Source organism: Dermacentor variabilis, chromosome 4 (genome assembly GCF_050947875.1).
Source record: "Dermacentor variabilis isolate Ectoservices chromosome 4, ASM5094787v1, whole genome shotgun sequence".
In the NCBI taxonomy this organism is placed as follows: Eukaryota; Metazoa; Arthropoda; class Arachnida; order Ixodida; family Ixodidae; genus Dermacentor; species Dermacentor variabilis.
In genome coordinates this window covers 11,257,381-11,283,341 of record NC_134571.1, presented here as the reverse complement: position 1 = coordinate 11,283,341, position 25,961 = coordinate 11,257,381, and the positions used below count along the sequence as shown (strand labels likewise).

Sequence of the window (25,961 nt, the reverse complement as noted above, 5' to 3'; positions counted from 1 at the left end):
TTTAATTTGGCAGTTAACATCCCGGTCATAGCTTCGTCAAACGGGTTAAAAAACCGCTCAATAACTATTCGTATTCTCTTGTCCATAGCTGCGGCTACTGCGGCCGAAACTGGCTTCTAGAGGTGTGGACTGACGGGATGCTCCGGCTGCGCAGCCTACATCACGCTCTTTAATTCCTGTTGTTGCTTACTCTCGGGAACAATGGCGTTTCTCCGCAATCTCAAACACCTGCATCTCACAGTCTCGCGTGGGGCAGTTACTGTCTGTAGCACTATGTGATTCATCGCACAAGCAACACGTTGGTGCATCTACGTCGCAGTCTGACGTGGAGTGAGAGCCACCACAATTACAGCATCTCACTGAAGATTTGCAGGCATTAGCACTGTTCTCATATCTCCAGCAGTTTCGGCACTTCAGTGGTCTAGGTGTCAATGTCTCAACGTGGAACAAATACGGCCACGCCTTCACTTCAGACGGGCGCACTAAACCGGCGAAAGAAATAATAACGTTCTCAGTTGGAACACGATTATTACCCACTGAGCTATTGCATCTGTAGGCAGAAACAAGACCAGCCGGACAGGGCATCTTGAAAAAGGCCTCAGGAGTGATATTGGTGGCAACCAATATGCGTGAAGGGCATGCGAGATGAGGAGGCACGAAAGCACGAATGGCGATGCTAACAAATCTCATGCAGTTGAGCAAATCATTGAGGCACTGAACAGAATGTCAGTCTTGCCAAAACGTCTCGCCTCCGAGATGTCACCAAAATAAATAATAAAAGCAGCTCCGTCCGGAAAATTTCGAATTCGCTCAACCTGAATAGATCCACCATCTGTGGGAGCGAGCGCCACTGGCAAGACATTCTCTCCGTTCCGAAGAAAACACTCCAGGGTACTGCGACTCGGGGTCGAAGACGAGAGACTGACTCTTGGAGCAGACGAAGAGGAGACGAAAAGCTTTATATAGTATGCACGTATAGCAGGTAGTGACATACAAGTAGCGGTGCCTAGGAGTGCACCAGACCGACGGGGCATCTGGTGGCGACTCTCCCTCTCTCTAACAATGGGCCGGTTCTGCCTTACATCCATTTGACAGGAACGAGGCAGGACCATTGCTGACTTCAATCGCGTCGCTTCCCTCTTTCGTAGCAGGAGAAGTCCAAGCTGCGTAAAACCGGTCTCCACGGCAACTGGTCGGCAGTTCTGTAGAATTCTGAAGGCTGCCAGTGGATTCTTCGTGGTGCTCTGTGCCCCCGTACTCCTCAGTCCGACCCACGGGAACGGTTCGGCAGTTTCCTGGAACTTTGCAGGTTGTCACCAAGGGCAACCACTTCAGAAGAACGAGGGGGGGGAGGGGGGGGGGAAAGCGCCCGGTGCCTCGATGTAGGCACGCAGTGTGACACAACAAAGAGCGACGACTCAGTGGGACAGCTAGCCACGAAGGCGAGCCCTGGCCGGGACCGGAGACCGGGACCGGAGACCGGCATTCACAGTCCCTGGAAAAAAAATACGCACCTATAGAAGGAGCAAAGTACTACGAGCAGTTAAATGGTGGTCAATCCCCTCTCGGATACGAGACAAGAGGATCACTTGGTTGCCTGGTCAAGCAGGACGGTGTCGCATAGAACACCCAGTCGAGCAGCCTCAACTTCTTGTGGCGCGCGCTGTGTTAACGGGTCTTCGTCGAGTGTCTTACGGGCGCAAGGCGCGTGAGCTTTATTCCCTTCAACTTCTGAGCGTTGGCGACTCCCCCGTTAAAGAAAACGACATAGGACGCACATGGTGTTCCTGCGCCTTCTAAGAGTTGTCTGTTAATTCACTCTCATCCTTCCATCGGCTAGCCTTCTGGCTAGGTGTGTTGATAGGGCCCTGGAAAGGGCGGTGGTGCCGGTTTCACTATTTGCAGACTAAAACGTATTATTATTATTATTATTATTATTATTATTATTATTATTATTATTATTATTATTATTATTATTATTATTATTATTATTATTTTGCAACTGCGAAGTGTTCTTTTTTGACAAGCGTACATATGTCCCTTTGCAGCTTCGCTAGACTGTATTAGACTGGCATAGTATACAATTTAGCTTAGTGCTACATTCAGGTGGATGTCAGCCTCTCTGTATATTATTAGTGTCGTTCACTTCCGTGCGTTAAACTTCAGCCAGAATCTCTGGTCCCTGTGAACTAATTTAAGGGCGAATGAGCTCGTCCATTCGTTGCGCATAGCGTGGGTTGGTGGGAAGGTACGGTGGCACTATGAGTACCAATTTTCAACAACCGACGGACAGTACCGCACCATACCGAACTAAACAGTCCTGGACAGATCTGTGCCAGCTGGCTGGCTGACTGGCTCACTGACTCATGCCCGCATACAACGACCTTAGCCAATGCTCAGGAGTCGGAATTAATTTCTGACTCCTTGGGGTTCTGCAACATACCCCGAAAGACCTTAATACGCAGTGTTTCTGCATTCCGTCCCTGGAAGAATGCCGCCACGGCTGCGAATCGCCGCAGCCACTGATCGACGGTACCCTGAGAGAATGCCACAGCGAGAAGCATTAAATCTCTGCCACAAGTTACAAGTATTTTCCTGGCCAATGAGGATGAACTACAGCTTCCATGTAAGATGCAGATAAGCGAAGTAGAAGAGCTCCGTGGCCTATGCGTGCACGCATGCCCGCGCTGGCCGACCATGAGTGCCGCGGCTGTCGAAAGATGAAAAGATTGCGAGGTCAATGGAAGCCCGCAGCCCACAAGGGGTGAGACTGGTTCACGGGCATGCCACCTGGCTTTCCAGAGCCCACTGCACCGGAGCAAGCGTTGCGCGTATTCTCCTGGCAAATGTGTCTGTTATGAAAGAAGGAATGCGACCACCGCCTCATCGTACGCGAGATGTTAAGGGAGACAAAGACAGCAAGTAATGGGGCCCGTGACGCAGGCGGACCCCGGCTTTTGCCGGCTTGATGCTCTGTGCGGCGATAACCACACAATGATGCCTGTGTCCGGTACATAATTTCCATGAAAAGCGAGCCTGTTCTAAGTGCTAAAGGTCATATCTCGCGCGCCGTAACTGACACAGACACGCTCCGTGTGGTAAAGGCATTCGAGTATCCACGGAATGAGCTACGCCAACGACCTTCCTGCATCATTGTTCTGAGAAGGGCTCTTTTTCTGCATTCACATTTGCAAATTAGTCAAATCGTTTAATAAAACACACGTTCACACTTAAATTTCACTCAGTAGTACGCTCCATCGCCGCAACAAGAGAAATAGACAACGCTTTCGCTCCCGAATATCGTCGACGCCCTCTTCGCATACGATTGCCGTAAAGAGAAAGGAAACGTTTGCTTGATTCTTCAGGTTCACTTTAAGCTTTATTGTTTCATCACTGGTGCATTTGTATAGAATGTTTTATTCAGAAAGAGGTCCCCCAGTTAAACACTGCAACGGGACCCATTCTTCTCAGGTGCATAAGAATACATTAACGAAAAGACATCACTTGCGATTATAACGTAAAAATAAATCATTCAGAAAGATATGGAATGTTGAAACACGGAAACTTTGCATGAACATTTATATAATGAGTACTTGCAGAATACATGAAAAAGAAAACACATCGAAGTGATAATGCAGTTCACGAAGTTGCAACGTAAGATCTAAGTGAAAGCTGGTACGATGATAATGTCGGCGCAGATATTGCATGAGCTGGTGAATTATTGTGTATTGTCGCACTAACAAAACCAACAGTTATCCATAGTTGCGGCGCGATGTTGGAACTATAGAGGATTATTCTGTAAAGAAAATCTAGTATTGTTGGGGTTAACGAGGCTACTTCTCCCATTAACGTAACTTAAGTGCGAATTTTTAAGTAGGCGGTACGTAACAATCATTTGGTTGTACCAGATAACTTGGTTTAGCATGACGAGGTTTATATAAGAGCAAATGGGGGTAACATGAACGTTATAAAGAGCTGATGTACTCTTACGAACAAGGTTATTCTGAATGCGCTGCAATGGAGCTATATGGAAGCGGTATATGAGACCCCATAACCTGATACAATAATTTGAACGGCTATAAATGAAGGCACCACACAATGGTGCTTTTTAGCACAAGAACGCGAAAAAAAAAAAGAAGACAGAGAGAGGTAAAAGGAAAGGAAAGACGAGCGTTACTCCAATTCCAATAGGTGTTTACTCCAGGTAAACACCGACTCGCGCAAGAAGAAGTTATCCTCAATATAATGACACTAGGCTACGCAGTTGAAAGTAATGTCTAGCCTTTAAAAGCAATCTGATGCCGTAGGCAGCCTACATTTTAAGAAGCGGGCACGCATGTATAACTAGGTATTGTCATTCATTTGGGAGACGCAGCATCCACAGAACGCAGTGCCTGGTCGTATGCAGAAGGCGTTTCTTATGCCAGGCCGTCAAACCGAAGCCCCTCGCAAAACGCGACGTCTCCCACGAGAACCGCTGCCAAATCCCCCACAACGTTTCTTTCGATGCGGCGAGCGACGAAGATGTCGCGATTGTCGCACTACGCGAGGCACGCGCTGCGGACAGTCTCCGACGCGATGCAGGAGACCGGTTTATGCTCACTGCGCATCTCTGCAGCACAGGAAGACAATGAGCGTTTCGTTTCGCGTTTTTGTTGCCGAAGCATAGGTGGCACAGCAAGTGGTCGGCTCCCCTATAGTTTGCCTTCGCATTATCCGCAGGCGCACTGCTGTTGGCCTATAGCGGCACACGTTTCTCCTTGGGGCCAGGAATTTGCGTGCTTTGCATAACGAGTCTGACACGCGCGGAGGCAAGGAGCACGAGTTACGTGCGCGACGACAACAGGCACCGCAACTGCCCCAGTTTCTCTTCATCTCGTTGCTTCCTGCTGGTTCGGCAGGCGCGACAAAAGTGTCGACACTTGTTGAATCGGCACCGTTGACTGAATGGTGGGCAGGTTTATGATTCGTTAGCCACAATACCGCATTCTCTTTTTATCGATGCAGATCGCGTACAATTAACATTTCAGAATACCTTTTTATCGCGTTAGCTATATGCCTTATAGAATACATGATTTCGAATTCGTTTCATCTCACCGTAACAACAATTATGCTGCATATGCACGAATTACCGCAATTTTGGTCATTACTCTCACTACCTCAACTTTCGCCGAATTCGCGCAGCAGGCTGCGAAGATATAACGAAATTCATGATAAAAGTAATGGTAATCGTTCATACTGACAATGTACAACACGTGAAAATATTAGGAACTCGAGAGAATCCTAGCGCTAAAGCAAAGCTGTGAATGGATCGCGCGCAACTAACATTTTCCTATTCTGCACCACTATTCGGCTTCCTCACCTTCTCTGTCATTATATATACACCGTAGCAAGAAGACCTGAAGCAACATAGAAAGACTGGCGTCCAATCTCGTAGCCACTGTTCCGCCATGTCATCGACATTTTGCATTTCCTGCAAAGCCGTGTTCTTTCACTTGTACGTATGGTCCTGTTGAATCTGATACCATCGCTTCAGACTTATGCACATATTCAGTTGCATATAGTAAGAAAGGCGCGGCGTTCCCGCCAAATTAAAACATCAATCGATGATGGTTGTCTGTGATTAGTGCAAACAAACAGCTCGTCACAGCACAGACATAATCACGCTACGATCGCTGTCGTGCTTTCTGCATGTCGCGCTGTATGTCTCAAGCTTGTCTAGTCCTTCTCGTGCAGAGGGCCTGGCCGAGGAGACGACAGTGGCGCTGACAGGCCGCTACACACAAAATCTAAGCTGCTGCGCATGATGGGTGCGCCGGTGCCTCACGCGGCGCGGACGAACGCGAGCGATGAAAGTGCGCGAGTGATTAACCCCATTCCTCTCGGAGCGCGGGCGAGGCGAAAGGGAGCAAGCGACGAGTGGGACCCGGATGGGCGGGCGCTGACGCACGCACAGACCGCAGTCGGCATCTCCGGCGGCGCGCGTGCCCCTCTTGTTCACGCGCGCAGACGACCGCCGGGGCGACTCGGGCTAAATATGGAAGCAACAATAAATACTCAGGCTACACTGTGTCCGCGTACATAGGAACGCTGCTGCCTCTCTCTTAGCGGGCATGCCCGGGAAGCGCGTAAGGTGTGCACAAATCACTTAATTATACTGTGATACGCAGTGAAGCTCTGTGGACAGAGCCCTTCGCAATAGTTACATTTGCTGATATCTTCTGTCTGTGCCTGGAATCCGAAACATACGCAGGCAAGGGCTTTAGTTTTCACGTAACCGTATGTGCGTTTAAATATATTGTATATAGGTATGAATTTGTTGGTATTGCATCGCAACCGACTAGCGCACGACAACACAGGGACGGTGGAACTGAAGTGCCGCCCCGTCAATCTCGCCGTGCATATCTGTGTTGTGAGCTGCATGGTCTGCTATAGTCTTCCGCATCTTTCCGCGCAGCAAACCTATATAGCCTAGCAGGTGTACCTGCTAAACGCGAACGTTCGCTGCCTTGGGCTATTATATAATATTGTCCAATGCGAGTAATGTCCTATAGCGATTGTTCTATCTGCAGGCACAATGTTGTAACTGCGCTTGCCATGCAGTATGCACGCGTGTAGCAACAGCGCTATGGAACACTGCTAAAGCGTTCCACTTACTTTGTGCATTATGCATATAACACAATGACTTTCTGTGCATAGGTCATAAAAACCAGGAATGTGCAAGAGAATGTCATTGCTATCTGCAACTGAACGTGACACTGCAGAAACGAAACGAGGACGCCTTGTCCTTCGGCAATCTCCTTCGGAAAGTGAATCCGCCCCACCTAATTCCCTGCATATGCTCTAAGAAGACAGAAAGTAAGAAAGCAAAGAGCTAGTAAAGCAAGCAAGCATATCCAGGGTTTGCAGTGCCAGCTTCAGCTCTAGTTGGCACGTTTCTTCCGCTGTTACTGGCTCATGTGACAGCGATTCCGATGAAGCGCGTTTGCCTGGTGTTACAAGATTACCTTGATACCTGTGAACACCAGGAGCTCTGGAATTATTATTCGCATTTATGCGCAAATACATTCGCGAGCCATGACGTTATTGTTGAGAAACTGCGAAGCTAACTGCTTGCGCTCTCTCCGGGATGCACGTGTCACGATGAATCAGCAAACATCTGCAAGCAATAATCCTTATGGGCAATGCATTGGCCGCACGCTGGATTGCGCGCCGTTCGTAACCTGATAATGCCGGCCCGCGGCAGGCGTACACGTGTACGCCTGTCGGATGCTGAAACCTGCAGCGTTTGCAGCTAGCTGTTAGTTCAATTCAGTTTATTGTTGTCTTCATATATCAAAAGCAGAAAAGAGAATCGGCATGCATGAACATTTCCGCAGAAAAGTAAACAAACATGGAAACATTGTGTGGATCCGCGTATACGCCTTAGGTATACGCCTTAGGTACCATAACCGGCCTGTGCACTCTATGAAACCAGATATAACGTGGTCAGGTCACTGCGTCCATAAAGCGGAGACGACAGCAGAGGAACGCGGTGACTTCCCCAAACGTGACTGAAACATTCGCGAGGGATGCGCGCTTCATTAGAAAGCGCTCCTGCGTGCTCACAGTGTGTCTGGTCGTCGTCGCAGGAGCGGGACGCGTGCGCCGCGACACCGAGGACTTCGAGTGCCCGTTCCCCGACGGGATGTTCGCCAACCCCGACACCTGCCGTCGCTTCTACATCTGCTCGGGCGGCACGCCCTTCAGCCAGGCCTGCCCGCCCTCGCTCTACTTCGACGACGTCAAGAAGTTCTGCACATTTAAGAACAAGGAGCTTACCTGCGGACCAGTTGAAAGCAGTGAGTAAATGCTTTCCTATATTGTGTTCTCACCCGGCGGACCTCGTGCTGAGGACCTCGTGCTGGAATATCGCTGCCCTAAGCCCTCCCTATACAGTCAGTATGGCGCATCCAGAACGTCGTTTTAAAGTGCATTTTCAGCCTGCTCATAATCAATTTCTTATGCGAGTGTTTCTATAGCAATCAATAATATTTCGGCACTTAGCAATTAGCTCCCTCTCTTTATCTTACTCCTTTTTATTTTACGAGCAAGGGCGTTTTTACACCGGTACGTCGTCCATGGCTATGGCCCTACGCCTGGCAACTCTCAAACTTACAGTGTTGCTGGGCGTGACCTTCGTGAAAGGTTCTTCAGCTCTCAATAGAATGATTGATATCGCTACCTAGACTGTCTGCAGTCGTGAGAATATTATGCCGCTCTTTTCGACTTCATGTACACAGACGGCCACTCCTCGTTGTATTAGACCATTTAGAGAATCGACCGAGAAGGCGCTCCGTCACGTCAACTCACAGCTCACCAGGGTTTAGGTCACTACTGCAATTTTCGAAATTGACATAAGCATCTCCATGCAATGCACTTTCTTGTGCGCAGTTCTTTTCTTTTCCTTTTCTTTCTTTATTTTGCCCTTACCTCAACCTACACCACAGTAAATAGAGCAGGATAACGGATGATAATCTTGTTATCCGTTCCTTTATCTCTTGTTTCTGATCTTTCTACATATTTATTTATTTATTTATTTATTTATTTTGAACGTGGCGGCTTAACACACAAAGGTAAAGCATAGTATCAGTGATATGTTCAACATCTAAACGGCACGAATGCCTGCCGCTGGCCCTTTGTCTCGATGTGCAGTCTTGTTAGTCGGAATACTCATAAATGTTCCGCACCTTGGTGTCAGAATATGACTGCTGACTGCTTTGAATCCACACAAATAGGAGTAAAAAGCACGTAAATATCTCTTTTTCTTCAATGAACCAGCAAATTATATGAACCTGCAGATTATCTGAACCTGGTAAGAAGTACATAGGAAAAACAGGACGGTGTCTCAATGAGCGCTTATATGAGCATATTTTAAATGTGAAAAATTACTATGACGGTCATCTGTCTGTTCACTGTCATGAATGCGGCTGCGCTCCTTTGCTTGGTGATTGTGTGGTTCTGGTCAAGCAGAGATAAGACATGCGCGAAATTATTGAGGCACGCGCTATCAGTCAGAGTCGCCAAAGCGTGTAAGCTCTGTAGCAGGTCTATCGACCTGTCAGACGAAGAAACGGCCTTTTTGGAAAGCTCTGTTTGATGTATTGATCAGGTGTGGCGCTACTGTGTGTGGTGTATAAAGGCGGTTTCTTCTGGGAATAAACTGTTGAACTTTACGCAGTGTATTGTCAACATCTCCCTGCTGTCTTCATCCGCTGGGGCTAAAGATATTATTCAAGTTAGAACCTGCAAAACCAAAGATTGCAGAAGAGGAGATGCAAGGAAAGCTCCGGTGACTTATGCCGCGGAACGCACTCTGCTAACCGAGATGTGCATCCAGTGAAATACTAGAGGAGCCGTATTTAGGTAATTAAATCTAATACTAGTGACTTACAGGACCAGAATTGTCGGCTGGGTTTCCAATTAAAACTTGGGCGGCGTGTGCCCGCTCACGGACGCTTCGCGTGTACACCGGCACGGTCGGCGTCGGGAGGAACATCGCATTCGAAACGACGAGGTTCCACATTCCATTTGCGGCATTCCTTTAATCGGTGAAACTCTGCAAATTATGCGTCTTCGAATTGTGTAAACCGATACTTCCTCCAAAACGACAATTCCGTCGCTGCAGGCTTTTATTTTAAAAAAAAATTAAACATCATTTCCTGTCACTGCGGCGTTATCCCATAGGCGGTTTGTGTTGTAAGGCTTTCAGGACCCTTAATATCGCTTCGCTCTTTGTATAAGAACGTGAACGATTCGAAGACAACGTGTGTTGCAGAAAGTGTGTTCTGTGTTCGAGTATCCGTGTTGCTCGCCAAAGCAAAAAGAATACTTGCTGAAACGTGGCAGCATGTGTTTCAGGCGAAACAATGGACCTCTTGCATAGTGCTGACAACCCTGTGCACACATTCCGTTTCGCCCACCATGGTAAAGGGTATTCAGTGCACTGGAAAATATTCTAGTACACTGTAGTGCGGGCGAGCGCGTAGTTTGTGGGCCGCGCAGGCTCCGCTGCAGGACGCGCCGATCGTTCGTTCGTATTTCGCACCGATTGTGACCGTGAAGTGCAGCAAGCGCACACACGGTCACAGTCGTGAGCTCTTCGTAAGCTTCGCATCACTCGGTTAAAGCCACGCAGGGGACAGCACTCGCGTTTCTTCAGCGAAGGGTGATACGACGAGCAGCGGCCACAAGCTGACCCGATCGTGTGGCCGAATACTCTACAATTGCGCTTGCGAGGCCACTTTGGCCGCGCTAGATGAAGGTGCTGGATTACTACGCCAGTACGTAAGATATCGCAAGATGACGAGCTTCACTTTTCACGCAACTCGCTCCGATAGAATCAGGAATGACGCAACACTGAACAAAAGTTGTAGCTGCTGCAGTTAAAACAGTTAAAGCCTCTTGTCGTCACTACTGTTATATTGTAGTGGGCAACGACGCCTTCATGTCGTAAGCATGGGAACATGCCAAAATGCCTATCGTTTTGCGCTGAACCAAGTTAGCTTCTGTAAGCCATGTTATGCAGCGAACAGGCTATGTGTACGTCGGAACACCTCAGCTAACTCAATGAGCCTTGTAGCAGAGCCCGTACAAACCCATGTAGGCAAAGTGTTGTCGGCATTGTGCAAGGGTACAGCGCCTGTGCTCTTTTGTGCGCCGTGAATCCGGTTATAAGCAGCCGCTAAATCGTGTCACGTATACGCTGACGACCGTGTTGTGTCATAATTCAAAGTTAGGAACAGCGGAGCATCCGCGTACTTCGACAGGTATATCCTGCAATGACTATACCTATGCCTACACCACTTGATCCCTCGATAAACTGTAATTGCTGTCCATTACTGGATTGTTTTGTTCCAGATTTTATTTTTATACAGCTGGTGCATATTGTCGTATCTATAAATGTGTTTAACATGTGCAACTTTATGTTCCCTTCGGAATATGCCCCTTTTCGTAGTGGTATGAAAACACCGGAAGTAAACAAAATATCTTTTTGTTTTTTTCGTTCCTTCACGGCAACTTCCTCACGACCACGACTGCGTGCTGAGACCGTATATCGCAACGAGCCCATTTCATTTTTCATTGTCATTTTCTTCTCGCGCCGAGTAACCGATCACGGCGGTAAATATAGCTCGGTGACGTCCAAGCCAACGACGAACAGGACGAAAATAATGGACAGTGAAACAAATCGTGACAAAATACGAACCCTAGTACAACTTCAGAGCTACGAAGACGCGCTGCAGATTGCATGTAATTACTTTTTTTTTCATTTCTTTTGCAATCTCTCTATGTTTCTTTTCGGGGTTATTTTCATTTTGTGCCATTTCCCCCTTTGTTTTCGTCTCTCCTTTCTTTCTTCTGCGATGCTTTTTCTCTTGGCTTGTCATGGCCAAAATTCCAATGCTTCGCAGCTGATAATAAACACTTTAACGAACCTACAAAAGTCCGAAGAGCTAACATGCAGAACGAGAAAGTGTGGTGCCGCAGTGCCACAGACGTGACGCTTCTTTTCCAGCAACCACGGAGCGGCCAAAGCACGATCCGGACACTGCGCCCAAGTGCGATCCGTCGACGTGCGTGCTGCCCGAGTGCTTCTGCAGCGCCGACGGAACGCGCATCCCTGGAGACCTGGAGCCCAAGGACGTGCCCCAGATGGTGCTCATGTCCTTTGACGGCGCCCTGAACAACATGAACTTCCCGCAGTACCGGGCCCTGCTGCACAAGGAGCACCGCAAGAACCCCAACGGGTGCCCCATACGCGCAACCTTCTTCCTGTCGCACGAGTACACCAGCTACTTCAACGTGCAGAGGATGTTTGCCGACGGCCACGAGTTTGCCTCGCTGGGCGTCACGTGAGTGCATTATACGCTCGAGCGCGCACACTCGGAGCCGCTGATGACTCCAACTGTGCGATAAAAGGAGCGACGCCATCGCGAAGCGTGTTTGCGAGCGCCGTATGACATTTAGCTAGCATTTCCAATAGTGTCCGCAAACAATTGCGTTTGATGAGACATCTGTAGTAAATGGCAACGAACATCACCGTCAGAACGGTTACAAATATCAGCTTCCTTACAGGTTTATAGACGTGTCGCTACTCAGTTTGTATATGTCTCAAGTGAATGGCCGTGAAGCGCACCACTTAAAGTGGAATTGATTGACGCATTCACTTTATTGAATGAGAAGAAAAAGATATCATAAGAAGCCAACAAACACTTATGAGATGACTAATAAAAACTGGGCCACTCGGTTAACCCCCTTTCTTCTAGTTTAAGAAGAAAAAGAGATATTTTGTTACTCCTAAGGGCAACCTCGCGAAAAAAAAGAGGCATTAGTTAAAACAAGAGGGACACTGATTGCATCATATGTCTGCGTACACTTCTTTCAACGCTGGTAAGAAAAGATTCCCGATCACGGCAATGTTTACGGTAATCTTTACGGCAATGTTTAAGGCAATGTTCACGGCAATGGTCGCCGTGAACAGCATGTTTGTTAAATACTATTTTGCTGCATGCTCTAAGCAACATACAATATCTCGTAGTAAATTTCTTGCTATGTCTTGCGGCTTTCGAGGCACCCGGTCTATTTCTGCCGTATTTTACTTAGTGATGTCGTTACAGCCGGCACGAAGGTCCACGGACGGTAGCCATTGATCCTGCAGGCATCTCACTACAATACTCGGCTAACACACATGTTAACTGCTTGCATCCATTTTCCCGTATACGGCGCGTTTTTACTTTATGGAGTATGTGTAGATTTTTTTTCTAGCTCGAAAGTCTGCTTGCTAGCACAAATGGTTATGTTAAAATAAAAAAAAGCTTTATAGTAATTTCAGTTCACCCTAACTTATATTAATTTGAGTTCACTCTTGTATCATTGATCACTATCGAAACATAGAAACCATGCCAGGGACTATACTGCTGTGAAATTAAGGTCAGTTTGTGGAATTTGTGAAATCAGTTTAAAACGAGTCAGCTGCACAGCGGGTTCATGCCCGCTTGACATCGCCGCAATTGCCTTCGGTGATCTCACAAGGAAGCGGCGAGAGCTACGGGAGGCCGCCACTTCACTGGCACATGTCGCGTCAGAAGGCAGCGGCACTGAGGCTACGAGCCTCGATCATCGGGAGGCTTGTGCGGCCGACGCGATATCAGCACGACGAGAAAGAGAGGATACGTGTAAAAAAACTCGGAGGCCCTATAACAGGCCCTCTATACAGGGTGTCCCACGTAACTGGAGCCAAACATTAAAAATATGCAAATTCCACGTAGCTGGAAAAGCAATGTTGTTTGCCGTCGCTTGGAGATTCTCAGATTTTTGTTTCATACCGCCTAATTCGATAATTAGTCTTAATTAAATAATCAGCTTCTCAAATACTATAAATACGTTAAAGGTGTCAATGAGAAAATTGTAGAGTAACATGAAAAACTCCCGATACAGCTTTCTGATGTTCAATACGTGCTGCATAAAAGTGTTTTTCCGAGCGTGAGACATGCCCGCAAATACACGCAAGATTTCCGCGCGGCTGGCCGCTCGAGTCTCTTTGCGTGTGTTCGCGCGTTCGCTCCTCGGCATGCCCTAATGTATAAATACGAGTACACTTTTTTTTTTTACAGTGAAGGTGTATATGGGGGGGGGGGGAGGGGGTAATCCGTGCATTTTTCTTCTACGTCAACAAATACTCATGTCCCGCGCAAACGCGCTCGTGGCGTTGCTTGCGCGTATGTCGTCGTCTTCTTCCTCAGCTGGCTCGTCGGTGTCCCTCGGATATGCATTTTCATTAGATTAGTTATCAATAGGCACCATTCTCAAGGTCAGTAGACTCCTAGGTAGATAATAAATGTTTCTCAAATATTTGCCGCTGTGCGACCCGCGTCGGCCATGTCTACGTTCGCACCGCACTCTCTTTGTCGGCGTTCCAAGCGCTTGGGCATATAGTTTCCTTTCCTTCCGCTCTCCCGTGGTCACGGTGGTGTCCAAATGTCACGTGTGTCTAGTTTCCTCCGGCTCCTCGGGGCGGCGCTCCCGTCGTCCATGCGAATCTATATAAAACTTAGTACCCTTCCACTCTGTGAAGGAGGATGACCAGCGAAGCTTTGACATGGGCACTTTAATCGCGCACTGCACCTGCGCTGCGGCTCGGCCCGGCATTGCACTGTCTTCGGGATCGGCGCACGTATGGGGAGTGCTTGACGCCTGCTTCACCTCCGCCGCGGATGGACCCGGCACTGCACTATCTTCGGGATCGGCCCACGTATACGGGTAATTTTGCGTCTACACACGGGCACGATCCTGGGGAAACTAGCCCTTAACAGCTTCGCTGTAAAAAACCAGAGAGACAAGTTGCCGTTTTCCATTTGGAATTTCACTTCTGTCGTCGAATTAGGGAGGCCGCGTATAGTCCGAACTCGCGAGGAGCAACGCGCCTGCGTGTTAAGCAGCTTCTCCGCCTTCGCAGAGTGGAACGGCTCATGATTTGTCCATTCGAATCACGGTAATTCATCCGTGCTGCGCGTTCCTGCGCCTAACGAGATCGCCCGCACGGGAAGCAGACCGAGGCTCGAGCGCACGCCATATACGGACGCGCCCACTGTGCTCACTGAGCCGTGAAAAGCAGGCGTCCGTGAGACCATTGCGCCGAGCCTTGCTTATTTTTGCGGTGCGTTAATTTCTACCCTCTATCGAAAGGAAGGTTGTGCAAGGGTTGTGAGAAACATGCAGCAGGGCGGTCCTTTCGGGAATGAGTGCAGCGCAGTTCGGTGTCGAAACAAACGAAACGAAATCGTTTTACGATTTAGGGGCCCACGTCAAGCTCAGGTTCGATGCCGCATAATGTCATGATTTCTTGCTGATTTTGCTGTTACAAAACGATGTATCCAAGCATTTGCACGAAGAATGTCAGTGAAGTTGTTTTCATGTGTACGTTAGTGCATGTAGTGGAGTGGACTGCTTTCTTATATGTGAGCTATATATCTCCTGTCGACTTCAGTGTATACACTCCATTTTTCTACGTCCGCTTGAATGTTAACAAATTAATAGCGCGAGCAAAAAATGATCGCACAGAAAACCACAAGACGAGCACTGAGGTACAAATACTTTTGCACGAGTGACGTGGTCTGGATGTATGACATTGAAAAATTGTAGCTTCTTAGCTGATAAACACGCATTAGGGTGTACTCATGTGGTTGGTATATTCTTACAGGCCAGAAGTATCGGGGGCCCATCTCCACCTCCTATATATTTAATTTAGTTTATCTTCCTTTATGCTCTTTATTTCACGCCTAGTGTAATGAATCTCCATGTTGCGACCTTTGAGGTGAAGTTAACATTTCGTTTATACTTCAAAATATGGAAGTGAGGGGGCAGTACGGAGCTCTCTGTCATGTTTCGTATTATACTAGGAGAATACCAGCAAACTTTAAAGTAGAAAAAATCGAGAAGCAGACATAGACAAAGCGACAGGAAGGTGGCTGGACCAACAACTTGGGGACTTCGTTTTCATGAATGAAGTTCAGTTGTTAGTCCAGCCACCTTCCTGTCGCTTTGTCTATATTTGCTGCTAGATTTTTTCTACTTTCAAGTTTGCTGGCATTCTCCTAGTATAACCACCTACCAACTAGCCCAACAAGCCACTCTCATTTTTCATAGTGTCTTTTCGAGAAGTTCTCAATACTGGAACCTGTATCCAAAGAGCCCATCAACGTTGGTGACAGTGGAAATCCGCTGTTGTGTCAACCAAAATGCCTCCTTTATAATCCACTTTGCAAATAACAGTTCAAATCTACAACAAACAGCCCATGTGAACTTGCTCCTGTCAAAGAGAGGGAAAAACCCTGAATGCGCGATAATCATTCAACAAAACTGTCGCTGCAAATAGGCATGCCAACATCTGATAATTTCAAATATTTGGACAGCACATCCGCCCTTTCTCGTCTTTCCGGCATCGCGTTATTTTCTTTCCAGCTTAAATGTAGGGCAGCACATCACGCTTGATAATGTGTTGTTAATGCGTAACATTCCTCTGTCATGTTTATCAAGAATGCACCAGACAAATTGGAAATGCTGAGGGAAACAATAAGGCGCATTACTGAGATAACAAATAAATACTTATTGGTGATCTTTATGCACTTACGCGGAATCCAGAAGCAAAAGAGATCTGCAAAAAGGTTGGGAGGCCAGCCTGAGCTGTAGCTTAATCTGACCTGCACTGGGGAATCGGAAGAAAATTAGCAATGAAGAGATGGAAGTGCGCGTACTACAGATGCAATTGAAATCTGCGGTATGCTTGTGTCTATAACCTGGGCGATCTCGTACCCAGTCCAACTAGCTCAGTTGAGAACCGCCTTGTTCGATGTCATGTCACCCTCACTTGCCAGCCATTCATAGCAACAAAGTTCTTCGATCGTACAATCGGCATTTGCATGTGTCGTGCTACATCATGTTGGGGAAATGCTGCACAGTCAGCGAGATGCATTGAGACACGTTTCCTCATTGTGCAGGCACCGCGGCCCCGAGAGCTGGTGGTCCAGGGCCAAGTACGAGAACTGGACAGAAGAAATAGTGGGCATGCGCGAGATCTTGTCCCGCTTCGGCAACGTCTCCAAGGAGACCGTACTCGGCATGCGTGCCCCCTACCTGAAGCCAGGCGGCAACACCATGCTCAACATGATCTACGACTTCGCCTTCGCGTACGACTCATCGTTCGCCGCGCCACCCAGCAAGACGCCGCTGTGGCCATACACGCTCGACCACCGCATCCCGCACCACTGCGTCAACAAGGGCTGCCCTACGCATTCGTACCCGGGCGTGTGGGAGGTGCCGCTGAATACGCTGCACAGCGAGGAAGGCACCGGCGGTCAGTGCGCGCTCGCCGACCAGTGCGTCTTTCCAGATGACGAGGACACCGTGTTCGAGTTCCTGCTCGAGAACTTCCTGCGCCATTACCGCACCAACCGCGCGCCACTGGGACTCTATTTCCGCGTCAACTGGTTCACCGACAAGATTAAGACCAAGGCGCTGCACCGGTTCGTGGACCACATACTCAAGAACTACGACAATGCCTGGTTCGTCACCATGCAGCAGGCCCTGCTGTGGATGCGCTCGCCGCGGCGCGTCGCCGAGTTGCGCGACTTCGAGGCGTGGGCTTGCGCCAAGCGTGAGCCGGCCTGTAACCTGCCGACTACGTGCGCGCTGCCCTTCGCGGACGAGCACTCGTACGGTGAGCTGCGCTACATGGAGACGTGCACCGCGTGCCCCGCGCGTTACCCGTGGATCGGCAACTACGGCGGCCAGCAGGTCGGCAAGATGATCATGGACGAAGTGGCCGAGCAGAACCGGCAGTCGGCCGTCGAGGGCTCCGGCAGCGATGAAGACTACAACGTCACCAGCGCAGCAGCCTAGTTGGCTTGTCGCGTGCGCGCCACAGGCCATCGAGGACACTCCGCGAGTGTCCTCAACTCGAACTCGAAGCTAGACATGCAGATCGATACTCGCACAGAGTTGGGCCGCTTTCGCCAAGAGCGAAGCTGTGAAATGGCAGAAAAAGCAAGCTCCCTGTGTCATCACAAATTGTGACAGTGTTTGGATAGCTGCTTAACTGTTTGTAGCTACAAGGAAGCTCACTAAATACGCAATTTAAAAAAAAAATCGCATTACAGCTTTACTACATCTTTACAGAAAAGTAAATAAATAACCGTATAAAAGGAGTGGATTGCCACATATTGAAGTCATCGAGGCCCCTCTTTGGCCAAGAAAGGGTCTGTGAAAAAAATTTGGCATCCAGTTGCGGATTCTCCAGTTCTAAGGATACCTACCCTTTTGCACTGAACGAATAGTGAGGGCATTCTAAAAGAATCACCTACCAGTCTAGCCCAATTTATTGCTTGTTTGCTTCAGTGCCCCTTTAAGAGTGAAAGGCGCTCACATCGTTTGTTCTCTTAACGACACGCGGGCAGACACCGTCAAAGTTCGTCCCAACCGCGCTCATGCGGCAATGAATGGATGTTCGATGTCGGATTTTAATTTCATTGACAATCTAAGGACAACACTGGCATCTAGCTGCTATGTGCGACTGAATACAATTGCTTATCAGATAGGTAGTTAATATCATGTCAATGCACAAGCGGTCATGGCTTGAGTTCACTTAGCAACAGCCCGTTAGTCACAATGCGAGGAACAAATAGATGATCTGTTGTCAACACTTGAGATACTAAGCGCCGAGAAACACACCGAGTGTCATGGTTACTATCAAACCTTACCCGGATATGTCGTATCCTGAGATCAGAGCAAAAGCATGTCCGGTATAATAAGAACACACAAATTCGCAGCAAATGTCATCGTCGTCCGATATATACGCCTCTCTAAACACGCACAAAGCAGTAAAAAATTTAAGCACCAAAATTTGTAACGATGCCAGAAACAAACTTCAACTTTTCTCTCTGCTTCCAAGCACTAGCTTGTTGCGGATGCGCAAGTGAGCGTACGGAACTGCGCCGCGTAAACAAGAATACGAGCCGCCGAAGTGCTCTTAAGTACCGCACCGCTTACTATAACGATGGGCACTCTTTCAGTAAATGACTGTCTACTTAGCGTTCAAATCCGTGGCCCCAGTGTCACTCCGCAGGGCGCAAGACGCACTTTAGCAGGCTGTGTTTGTGCAAAACAGTAATGCACGGCATGAGCTCACTCAATGCCAACAATATGCTGCAGATTCTTGATAACACGAACCACTAGGCGTCACACAGAGATACGGTTTCTTTAAGGCGAAGATTGTACGCGGCACTGGAGAAGGCCATACCAGAACTTGGGGGAAAAAAGTGTATTATCCCGAAATCTATATCAGCTAATATTGTGCTAAAGTATAATAGTTATGTCGTTCTTGTCAAAAATAACTGCCCACAAACAGACATATCAAGCGTGCTAAATGCGCGGATCAAGTTTCAGTGGCACAGCCACATCAGAACTTTCGCTGGCATGGGCACAAATTGAAGGATGACTGTGGAGGTACCGCCTCGCCTTCAGGACTGGAGACCAGGGAATGCGCCGCCCGTTCTCGTTCGCTCGCTGTATACGCGGTACACACTTTGTTGCTTTGTTGTTGCTCGTGTACTTCATTTTGTAGACCCATAATCATAATTTATCCTGTTTGAGAATATGTGCGCATTTTGCTCATGTCCACATGCATAGTTCTTGTTCTTTTTAAGTTTTCATAATGCTCACTATTCATCAATGCATTACTTTTCATGTGTGCGTCAGTGCTGTGTACAAAGCTCTCTGCTGACATGTTACCGATCGAGAAGAGAAAGTTTTCTCAAATATGTCCTATTCTCTGTGCCTATCGAGTCACCGTTGCACCACGCATACCGCCTAACAGGTTGAGCTGTATTGTGAAATTTCAATTTTACCAACATCTACATGAACCTTTCACAGTGCTCGAAACACAACTCAGAACTTGAAAGAAAAAAACTTTAATCCAGCTCAGAGTAGCACCACCCTACAAAGAAACTCGCGTAGGCTTCCTCTGCAACTTCGTGCTACTCTCGAATGAAAGACCATTTTTACTTTTCAATAGGACTGCATAAACCTTGCGGCATTTCAGCACAGCTCGTGAACTTGCAGTTACTTGTTATATCAAATGTTTCTTTTTTCTTTTTGCTTCAAGTTCCTAGATTACTGCCTTCTTTCTTTTTTCAGAAATGCCTTATCGAGGGTCTTCACGTTTCCCAAATGATAAATGAAACATCACCGCAACGATCGCCGAGGGCATGACGAGCTTCATTTGTGTACATCTTTTTGTCATTCGAATAAATTTCGTGTCTCAGTATATCCCACACTATAGCGCCACGTCATACCCACACGACGCGGCGCCACCTCCTTCCCATTGGCTGCGTCGTCACATGCCCAACAACGCACGCATTTGGCCACACGTTCAGTCAGCCAGATGGCTACCACGTGATGTCTGCAATTACGCACTCAGTAGGCACACCTTTAGTAAGCCAGAACCGCTGTGGTGTCGAGGAAGCGTGCTCGCCTCGCAGGCTCGGGCTCAATTCCCCTTCAGGCCGAAACTTAACCGATTTTTCTTTTTAAAGGCATTAATTTACTTTGTGCACAGGAACCTTCCTGCGAAATTTGACACCGATCCGAGCATAGTTTTACGTGGCTTTACTCATTGCGCCACCGGCAATTTTTGGTACCATCATTCGGTCACGCCGCCGACTACGACAGATTTTCGCGTAATGGGGAATTTAATGCTCTCGCATTAAAATGTGAAAGAAAAAGCTTCAACGTAAGTACCGTTATGTTTTTCCCCCTTTTCGCTCACTGTTGCACCATACGAGATTGACAACATATATCCGTGAACAAGCAAGGGTGCTATAACATAAAGCTATTCCAAACTTTTTTCCAATTCTGCAATCAACCCTCCGCAATTGGTCAAAAAATTTTGAAGCCACCACCCATGCGCTTGTCTGTCACACGACGTCACGAAAACCACGAAAACGCCCCATATAATATGTGTGGGCACGCTGACTATGCATGATTAAACAGAACGAAAAAAAATAATTTCTGATTCGACGCCTTTCTCGCCATTAGCGAAAAAGGCGTTGTTTGACCAATTGCTACCGGTCAAACTTCTTCGGGCTGCACCCACTTTGCCTGTCTGACACGCGACGTCACAAAACCACTAGAAGTCACCGCGTCAAAGTGACGTGTACAAGTTAAAGACGCATAAGTATGCCGAACAAAATTGAAAGATTTTTTTGAATAGCCGGGCCCTGCCCCAGCCGTTCCGAAAGGAATAGAAGATGGCTGCCCACCGATCGCTGTGTCACTGGCTACTCGAACCTGCAGGGGAGTTTGGATTTATTTGCCTATAATAAAGGATTTTGCGTGACCGTATAACGTTGTCGAGACCTTTCAGCACGTATGCAACATTGCTCTGCCAACTCTACCTTGCTGAGTATCCGTTTGAGCGGAATTTTTAACTTTCCGCACGCCGCCGCGATTTTCTACCAGCCACCGCAAGCTTAGTAAGGGGAAGCAGACCAATCGCAGACACCGGCACCACCCTCCTCATCCGGTCATCTACTTTCACTGTGCTGGCTCGGCCCCGTCGAAACTCTTTCCATTTGAGCGTGCTCCTCGCCTCTTCTCAGCCAGTTAGATAAAAAACTGCTAAAAAACACAAATTATGGTGTTTTGCGTGCCAAAACCACTTTCAGATTATGAAGCACGCCATTATGGAGGACTCCGGAAATTTCGACCACCTGGGGTTCTTTAACGTGCACCTAAATCTAAGTACACGGGTGTTTTCGCATTTCTCCCCCATCGAAATGCGGCAAAGCTGCTCAATGTAGGCGATGCCATTCGCTTTGAACGCAAAAGAAAGTGACATCCCATAAACGAGAAGGGTATTCGATTGGGCTTTTCAAGCAACGCTGCTGGTTATCGCCCGATGATTGTGTTGGTGTTCCGTAAATTTCATGTCAGGAAATTGAAATAATAACAGAGTGGAATATTTTTACGTTAAAGGGCCCCGAATTAGCTTTCCCCGTCTACGGCAACTCATTTCGCTGCATCTCGGCGCTAATATCTAGCTGATCGAAGATGGGCCCCTTCGAGTATGCAGGCAGCCTCCAGTTCGGACGTAATGCACTATGCTTTCCCCGGTCCCCATCTTATCGACATTTAATGACTCCCATGCCAGCAGTCAACGGCAAGGGAAGTTGTGCCTTTTTTAAATCATATGCTGTGAGCACGGCCTGAGGAGGATCAAAACGCTTGCGCAACATGCTATTTTGTCTGCATGGAGCCATGTTTGCATGATGGCGAACAAAACAGGCTTAAAAGAGACGCACGGAGCCGCACACTTTCATTGCGCTGGAATGAAAAATAAGTTTTTTTGCAATGCCCCGTAAAAATGCGATAAGGTGTGATCGTCATCGCAAAATAGGTGCGCCCAGGGGCATACGCAGGAATTTTTCTCGGGAAATAGAAACAGGGGGGGGGGGGGGAGCGGGGGGGGGGTGATATCGCACGTTGTTTATGCCGGTATCCCTGTATCCCTGGTACACAGAAATTATGCGGGATAAGCATGGGTGCCCGGTGACCACCAGCTAGCTCTGGCCACCAGCAGTAATTTCATTTCCGACATGTCTGCAGAAGACTGTCCAGTCTGCAAAAGCTGGCAACGTAATACTGCTACCCTAATCCTACAACTAATTGGAATGATTACATGTACGGGAGGATCGTGTTGAAGTTTTCCGAAATCTTTAAAAAGCACCTGTGGCAGATACCAAAATTGCTGTCCTTGACCTGAATTATTCGAAGAGGCAGACATTACTAGCACGATACATCGAAACACATGTGCAATTAAAAAAATAACTAATTAACTCCTTAATTAAATAATTTACGGTGCGTATTGTCATTTACAAATTGTAGTCGGTGAGTTTGCAAGACGTATCCACTTGAATTACCAGGGTGACACAAGTTTCGAGATATTATTTTCCAAAGTGTGGCCCAAAATATATGGCCGTTCCAGTTACTGTGCTACAATGCATAAAAGAGCGTTCTGTTAAAAAAGTAAGTGGAACAACACACGCACTTTCTGCGGCGAGTTTGTTGGCGCGTATCTCCAAACTGGTATGGTATGGTATGAAAACCTTTATTCAGGTCCTCCAGGTCGCGCTAGATTCCTAGCCCGAAGCGGGCTGCTTCCACGTCGGGACCGATAGACCTAGCCTGTCGGCCGCATCGCGGGCCCGCTGGGCTGCCCATGCCTGTTCTTCCAGTTCGGGACTACGGAGGGCCGCGTCCCAACACTCTTTGGTGTTGTCCTTGTCGCTGCGCAACGCGAAGTACCGCCAGAGCATATTGTCGCAGTAAAACGCGGACAGTAGACAGGGAGACGTTCAAGAGCCGCAGGACAACTTGTTTAAAATACAAAACAGGCCAGAGCCACGTCTTCGTCGATCTCGCCGAATCCCACTGACCCACTAGACGAAATTCGTTAATGTCCCTATCTTCGTTGTCGTCTGCATAGAAGAATAGACGCACGCGTCATTTGTCCCTCCCTAAGAGAGCATCGTCCCGATGCTAGACCAGAAGTGTCACATGCGGAATTAAGGGTCTCTCGCATAGTTATTCGCTCACATACGGCTTCATGCGGACAACGTGCACAAGTTCAGGACGCTGCGTGCGGCGCCGCGTACAATTGGGACTATCGGGGACGACCTCGTACGTGACGTCACTGAGTCGGCGCAATACTCGATATGGACCGAAGTATAGCCTTAACAGCTTCTCGGAGAGGCCTCGTTTTCGTATGGGTGTCCAAACCCACACTCTATCGCCGACGTCATAGATTACTATTCGACGGTGAAGGTCATAGCGCCCTGCGTCGTAGTCTTGCTGCTGGCAGATCCGCAAGCGCGCTAGTGTCCGAGCCTCTTCTGCGCGTTGCGTAAACACAGCGGCGTCCGTATCAGTGTCGTCAAAGTCATGTAGAAGCATAGCATCCAACATCGTTTGTACATCCCGCCCATGAACAAGGGTGAACGGAGTCATGCGCGTCGTCTCCTGTTTCGCCGTGTTATATGCAAAGGTGATATACGGTAGGATGTCGTCCCAATTTTTATGTTCAACATCCACGTACATGGAGAGTATGTCTTCAATTGTTTTGTTCAGGCGTTCTGTTAATCCGTTGGTTTGTGGATGGTAGGCGGTTGATTTCCGATGCGCCGTTCCAGTTAGCAGCAAGACGTGATCTAAAAGCGCAGCCGTGAATGCGGTTCCTCGGTCTGTTATTACGACGGTTGGTGCGCCGTGTCGCAACACAACGTGCTCAATAAAAAAGCGCGCCACCTCTTCCGCTGTGCTTCTCTGGATTGCCTTTGTTTCAGCGTAACATGTGAGATAGTCGGTCGCTACTATAACAAAGCGATTCCCGGCAGTAGAAGTAGGAAGCGGACCCAACATATCCATTCCGATTTGGTCAAATGGTCTTCGAGGAACCTGGACGGGTTGCAGGAGGCCGGCTGTTTTCGACGGAGGCGACTTGCGCCTCTGGCAGTCGAGGCAAGTGCGTACGTGATGTTTCTCGGTGGTGTTAAGTCTCGGCCAGTAGTACCTCTGCTTCACTCTGGCCAACGTTCTCGTGTAGCCTAAGTGACCAGAAGTCACCTCGTTGTGACAGGCTTGAAGTACGTCCGTACGAAGGGCTGCAGGAATGACGAGCAGATAGGGGGACCCGGTCGAAGAAAAGTTTCTTTTGTAGAGGACTTTGGCCCGCAAACAAAACGACAACAGGCCTCTTGCGAAAACTCTAGGCGGTTTCACAGATCTGCCCTCTAAGTAATTGATGAGCTCAAGCAACTCAGGGTCGTCCCGTTGTTGTTGGGCGATGGTGGATGTGTCCAGAACACAAAGAAATGCCGAGTATTCTTCGGGTGGAGCAGACGACTCTACCGGCGATCGAGACAGGCAATCAGCATCCCTATGTCGTTTCCCCGACTTGTACTTGACAGTCATGTCAAACTCTTGCAGCCGTAGGCTCCAACGCGCCAGTCGTCCCGAAGGGTCTTTAAGGTTTGTCAACCAACACAGTGAATGGTGGTCGCTGATAACTGTGAAGTGGCGGTCATACAAATATGGGCGAAATTTCATAACAGCCCATACTACGGCGAGGCATTCCTTCTCAGTTGTGGAGTAATTGGCCTCTGTGCGTGAGAGTGTTCTGCTTGCATAGGCAAGTACTCTTTCTGTGCCCTCCTGCCACTGCACAAGAACAGCTCCCAAGCCAACATTACTGGCATCAGTGTGGAGCAATGTAGGAGCGGTCTCATCAAAGTGAACAAGCACTGGAGGTGTCTAGAGACGTTCCCGCAAGTCAGTGAATGCACCTTGCTCTTCGTCACCCCATACAAAAGCAACGTCGTCTCTCGTCAGGCGAGTTAACGGCGACGCAATGCGAGCAAAGTCCGCAATAAACCGCCGGTAATAGGCACAGAGGCACAGAAAGCGCCTGACAGCCTTTTTATCGGTTGGTACTGGAAACTGTGCTACGGCCGCAATTTTCTCAGGATCTGGGCGAACACCTGCGTGGCTGACGACGTGACCGAGAAACTGTAGTTCCCCGAAGCCAAAGTGGCACTTCTCCGGCTTCAGGGTGAGGCCGGCGGACCGGATGGACTGCAGAACCGCTTCAAGCCGTTGGAGGTGTTCTTCAAAAGTTGCGGAGAACACGATGACGTCGTCCAGGTACATTAAGCAGGTTTTCCACTTCAAACCTGAAAGCACAGTATCCATGAGGCGTTGGAATGTAGCAGGGGCAGAGCACAAGCCGAAAGGCAAGACTTTAAATTCGTATAGGCCGTCTGGCGTCACAAAAGCAGTTTTTTTCACGGTCTCTCGGATCTGCCTCTATTTGCCAATATCCGCTTTTTAAGTCCATTGAAGAGAAGTAACGCACGTGACGGAGCCTGTCGAGTGAATCATCTATACGGGGAAGCGGGTACACGTCTTTCTTTGTCACTTGATTTAGTTTTCGGTAGTCCGCGCAGAAACGCAAGCTGCCGTCTTTTTTCTTAACTAGAACTACAGGGGAAGCCACGGGACTCGTTGGTGGTTGAATCACGTCGTCTTCCAGCATTTTTGTCACTTTTTGTTGTATGGCTTCACGTTCTCTGGGAGCCACACGATAAGGATTTTGGTGAATTGGTATTGCCGTATCTTCTGTAATTATCCGATGCTTCGTTAGAGGCGTCCGTCCGACGCTGGACGTCGACGCAAAGCAGTCATTGAACTTCGACAATAGCGTGAGAAGCCGCTCTCGTTCGTGCTGCAACAAAGCAGTGCTGACGTCGAGTGCAGAAGCTGGGCCTTGCGAAGGTGCTTCGAGTTGCGAACAGCAGCCTCGAACATCCGCAACA

General features: G+C 48.4%; 1 protein-coding gene across 1 annotated transcript in view; it reads left to right on the top strand.

The window, feature by feature from the left end:
* The window catches only part of Cda4 (chitin deacetylase Cda4), a 148,551-nt gene extending 128,693 nt beyond the window's left edge, over nt 1-19,858 (top strand). The window contains exons 2-4 of the mRNA XM_075688119.1: nt 7,632-7,841; nt 11,555-11,891; nt 16,536-19,858. Coding sequence (XP_075544234.1) covers nt 7,632-7,841; nt 11,555-11,891; nt 16,536-17,436 — 1,448 coding nt within the window. The 3' untranslated portion in view covers nt 17,437-19,858. The remainder of the gene's footprint in view (nt 1-7,631; nt 7,842-11,554; nt 11,892-16,535) is intronic.
* The last annotated feature ends 6,103 nt before the right edge of the window (nt 19,859-25,961 follow it).